The 5,114-nt window shown below is 67.4% G+C and overlaps 1 protein-coding gene across 1 annotated transcript; it reads left to right on the forward strand.

Moving 5' to 3' along the window:
- Positions 1 to 420: 420 nt before the first annotated feature.
- Positions 421 to 1,010, forward strand: EMIHUDRAFT_311135 (hypothetical protein; the record flags this gene model as incomplete). Its single annotated transcript, XM_005766395.1, has 2 exons — positions 421 to 786; positions 840 to 1,010. The coding sequence occupies 2 exons, from the start codon at positions 421 to 423 to the stop codon at positions 1,008 to 1,010; spliced, it is 537 nt and encodes a 178-aa protein (XP_005766452.1).
- Between the last annotated feature and the right edge of the window lie 4,104 nt (positions 1,011 to 5,114).

A 5,114-nucleotide genomic window follows, 5' to 3' on the forward strand; every position in this document is an offset into this window, starting at 1 on the left:
AATGTCTCGGACATCCATGCAGCCGCGAGTAGTGCGAGTGCTGAGGTGCTGCTCCGGCAGGAGTTGGAAGAGAAGTTGCGGTCACAGACCAAGGAGCTCGCTTCTGAGCAGCGCTCTGCGAGCGCTGTGAAGAAGGCGCTCGCATCGGCGCGGGCTGAGCTTGCTGCGGCACAAGAGCGTAGGCGTTCCGACCGCGACAACCTGCTAAACGCGACATCAAAGGACAAAGCGGCCGCATACGCAAATTCTTCCGAAAGTAGGCACCCCCGCGACTGTGCCTCTTTTGGTACCGTGGCGTACCTGTGTAAAGAAAAGAAAGAAAACAGACAACCCAAGGGAGGGATGGCGTACCTGTGTCGAAAATACAGAGAGTTCTTTTCGTTGAATTCTTCCGAAAGGACGAAAGGACGAATACCGCGCATGGCGGACGCGCAACCAGCTTCCTCGGCCGCCCAAGACTCCTCCGCGGCCGCCCAGACCGAGTCTGCCGCCGCCGTGCGCCGCCTGCGCGCCGCGGCGGAGCTCATCGCCACGGGCAACACGCCCGAGTGCCCCGTCTGCCTCGAGCAGCCGTCGGCGATGGACGCGCGGATACTGCGCTGCTGCGCGGCGGTGATGTGCCGCGAGTGCGTGCCGCTCTGCAACGGCATCTGCCCGTTTTGCCGGCGCGAGTTTGCCGGCATCGGCGAGTCCTGTTCGCACGACGACGCAGAGCGCACCGCGCGTCAGCTCGAGGCGCGCCGCTTCCGAGCCCCTTCCGAGACCTCCCCAGATCTATCGCGCACCGTCTATATGAACAGCGCCCGCGCAAGCGCCCGCGTGTCGCCCGGGCCTCGCAGGCGGGCGAGTCGCCCTACACGTACTCCACGCGCGAGTACAGCGCGTCAAACGACTACACCTCCACCCTCGACTACTCTGCGCACTCAGCCTTCACGGCGTCAAACGACTACTCCTCCACCCGCGACTACACCTGCACCGCGGACTACTCGTCGACGGCGGCGGCGCCCTAGATGCCATGCCCATTTCCCTGCATCCACTGGCCCGCCATGCCGCGCTCAAGAGCGGACAAAGCGACGGGCGCAGGGGCGCGTTTCGCGCCCTCCCGTGCCTACTCCCTTGCCCCATGCGCAGGTTGACTATTCCGCGACGCGCGAATACACGCCCTCCGTCGACTACGCTGCGGTCGGGCAGCGGTACACTTCCTCGGAGCCGTCCCCGCAGGGGTGACGACGCGGGTTGACTTCGTGAGTGAGTGTGAGTGGGAGGGCACGTAAGAGGGTTTGAATCGACAAAGCAACACACACAGCTCTGGCCCGGACCGGGCTGCTCTGGCCAGGAAGCAATGGGAGTTGGGACAGGCACAGCCAGTGTGTCCCGGCTCCCGACGTACCACTACGACCAGACGCGAGACGGCAGCGACACGGAGACGCAAGAGAGAACGGCGGATACAACGCAAACACCCGCCACAGTTTGCGAGAAGTGTCGCCACGGGCCTATCGGGACGCGGCGCACAAAATGACACACGCACGCAACGCTCCGCCAGGGAACGGCGCCCAGCACCGCTGGGGACCTGGGAGACGCCGGCAAGTCAGGGGAAGCATCCGGCCGGTTTGGTTCACGTCACGTCGATGGCCCTCGGCTTTGGCGAGCCCCAAAACGTAAACAGTCGCGTGCAGAGAAAGTCGCCGAGGACGGTCGCCTCGCCTGACTCGCTACCCTGCGCCTCGCTCGCGCTGACCGAGCCTGCGATGCGCTCGCCATCAAACAAACCGTCGAAGCGGAACGAGTGCGGCGGAGTTGCGAGCGTCACGTCGATGACGACGCGACGGTTCCCGTCCACCGCCGCCGGATCGTCGGTCTCCGTCACCGCCCACCCGCCCGCGGTGCAGTCCATGTACGGCACCTCGATACCGCCAGCCTCATCGCTGTCGCCCTCGAGCAGCCGCAGCCGCTTGGGCATGCCCTCGCGCGCTCCGGGCACCCGTGGGGTCAGGTTCACCTTCCACACGCCGGCGAGGCTGCCGTGCGCGCCCAAATGGCTGGATGAGAGCCGAGCATGCCGTGCCGATCGCAGCCGACAAGCGTGGCGGCTTAGCGCGAGCATTCTTCCGGGCGGGAAAAGTTTTTTTTTGCCATGCTTCAAGTGTGTGATTACACTCACATCCCCGCCAGCCAGCTTGCGCAGCACCCTTCAAGAGCGTTGGCATCGGCACCGTCTGCGAGCGGTGCGCAGAGGGTGGGGGCTGGCTGCAGGAGCAGGACCAGGAAGAGTGCCAACAGGCTCCAACAGGGTCCAACGCATGCCGAGGTGCCGAGGGTTGGCGACAAAAACACTCTTCGCATGTACATTTCGGTGTTCAGGCAAAAAGCTCTCACCTCCCACCGCCACTATGACCATAGCCGGTCGTTGACCTCGTCAGCAGCGGCGGCAGTGCAAAGGAAGCTGGCGACAAATGGCCGCAATAGAGTGCGTAGCCGGCTAGGGTCGCGATCGTCCGCAGCACGACGAGCCACTGCCATACCGAGAGCGCGTCCTTGGACAGCCGCATCGAGAGGAACGGGCCGTCGTCGCCCTCCGCCTCGAAGCCCATCGGCACTGGGGCGCCCGGGAAAGTGGTGTTGCCGCGAGGGAAGAAGAAGAGCCGTGGATCGTCGCCGGCACTCTCGAGCAGTGAGCGGAGCGCCGGGAGGCGCTCCTCGTGCCCAATCTCGAGCGCCACGTCGAGCGGTAGCTCGAGGGCCAGCAGCAGCACCGCGGCAAAGAAACAGTCTTTTTTTTTGCCGAGCTCGGGCTCCTCGCGTTGCGTGCTCCCTCGCTTATCCCTGGGCGGCAACCCATGCCGAAGTCCGAGAAGAAGAAGAAGGCGGCCCAGCCCGAGGAGGAGGAGGACGGCCGCTGGCTCACGCGGGCGCGCTACAAGCGGATCGGCAAGCTGCTCAAGCCGTGGGGAAAGCCGCCGACCGGGACGACCTTCTGGGTGCAGCTCCTCACCACGGCGGCGGTCATCATCATCTCGATCTTCAAGGGCGTCGACTCGTCGGTCGAGATCGTGCTCTCGTACGGCGTCCCCAACTACGAGCCGCGCCGCCAGGACCCGATGTCGCTCGCGTACGGGATCGTCTTTCTGCTGACGGGCGTCGTGGTCGGCATCGGGTACCTCTTCCTCCGCTTCCAGGAGTGGCAGACGCGGAGGGAGTACGAGAAGGCGGCGGCGGAGAGGGCCGCCGAGGAGGCCGACGCGGCGGCGGCGCAAGCCAAGGCCGCGCCCGCCAAGGCCCCGTCGAAGCAGACGCGTGGCGGCGGCGGCGGCGGCGGCGGCGGCGGCGGCGGCGGCGGCGGCGGCGGCGGCGCGGTTTCTGAGGGCGGCGGCGGCGGCGGCGGCAGCGGCGGCGGTGAGTCGCCGATGTCGCTGCTCGCTCGCGAGGGCGAGAAGGAGCTCCAGGCGGCTGCAGCACCGCCCTCCCCGCGCACTTGTGCCCTCGTGCTGGTGGGGGTGGGGGTGGTGGTGGTGGGTGGTGGTGGTGGGTGTGTGGGTGCGCGCGCGCGCGCGCGCGTGTGTGTGTGGAGGCCCGCGCCCCGCACTAGTTGGCGACGCTCACTCCCTCCAGCCCTCCCCTCCTCTCGCCTGCTTTGCCCACACGCCCCTCCCCGCCCGCCCCCCCCCCTTGGGGCCCACAGGCGGCGCTGCAAAAGGTGCAGGCCGACATGGAGTCGCAGGGGTGCAGCCGCGAGGAGATCGGCTCGCAGCTCGCGTCTGTGCGCGAGTCGCACGCGGCGTACATGCGCCAGCAGCGGCAGATGCTGCAGGAGCGCGAGGAGGTGTACAAGGAGGCGATAGCAGAGGGCCTCACGCCCGAGGCTGCAAAGGCCCGCGTGCAGGCGTGTGCGCCTCTGCTAGTACTCGTGTGCTCACACCACTACACTGCCGGGGGGGGTGCCCGGGCCATGATGTGCGTGTCTGTGCGTGTGTGGGACAGACGCTGGTGTCCTATGCGCGCAGCTGCCCGCGGGGGACCGAAGGCCCCCCCCCCCCCTCTCAGGCGTGCGCCCAGTGGCAGCAGCAGATGCAGCGGCTGCAGGCAAAGCACCAGGCGGCGATGCAAAAGACGCACCACGAGGCCGAGGCGGCGGGCGTTTCGCCCGCCGAGATCAAGCGCCGCCTCGAGGCGCAGCGGCGGCTGCAGCAGGCCGAGGCCGAGGCGCGGCAGCCTAGAAGCGGAACACGTATTCTTGTACTCCAACCAGCGCTCGAGAGGACACGTACTCAACCTTATTCGACCGTATCCCGCTGTACTCCGCTGCATTCGTGCCCCTCGTATTCGCACGGTGCTCTGAATGCTCTGCACGATCCCGTCCTCCCGCCCTCATGTTGGCGCCTTCGGCCCGTAGGCGTGGCAGCAAAAGATGCGCGCGCGGCAGCAGGCGGCTTCGGAGGCGGCCGAGAAGGGCCAGTCGGCGGCGGAGGTGGAGAAGGCAGTCAAGGCGGTGACGCGCGCGCAGGACGCGGCGTGGGCGGAGCGCGAGGCGGCGCTGCTGGCGGCGGAGGGCGTGGCGCGGCGGGAGGCGGCGGAGGCGGCGCGGCAGCTCGCGGACGCCAGCCTATCTCCTGAGATCCGGCGGATCCTCCTCGCGCGTGTGCGGATCGGAGGCAGTCAGCGCACGGGCGGGGCCTCGCCCGGAAGACAGAGGGACGTCCGCGTGCGGACGCGCGTCTCTGCTCTCGATAGGGCTCAGCGCCCGTCCGGACCTCAACGGGCGGGAAGGCGTGGCCAAGATGTGGGTGGTTGAGAAGAGCCGCTTTGCGGTGCTCGTGGACGGCCAAGGGGCAAAGGCGGCCGAGCAGCGTTGAGGCCGAGCAGCCTTGAGAGGCGTGTGAACAGCGTCTCTTCACACCCGGCTGCTTGTGAGTAGGCGGCCGAGCAGCTCCTCCTCAAGGCTGCAACCCGTAGAAGCGGAGTGCGTGTTCTTGTCTCCCAGCTAGCGCTCGAGAGGAGACGTCGCCTCTGCACAATGCCGTCTTCCCGCCCCGATGTTTGTGTTTTCAGCTCGTAGGCGGCAAACTTGACTGTGTTGCAGCCGGCCGGCGGAGGAGGAGGCGGCAGTGGTGCGGCGG

This window comes from Emiliania huxleyi, assembly GCF_000372725.1.
Source record: "Emiliania huxleyi CCMP1516 unplaced genomic scaffold EMIHUscaffold_51, whole genome shotgun sequence".
Classification (NCBI taxonomy): domain Eukaryota; phylum Haptophyta; order Isochrysidales; family Noelaerhabdaceae; genus Emiliania; species Emiliania huxleyi.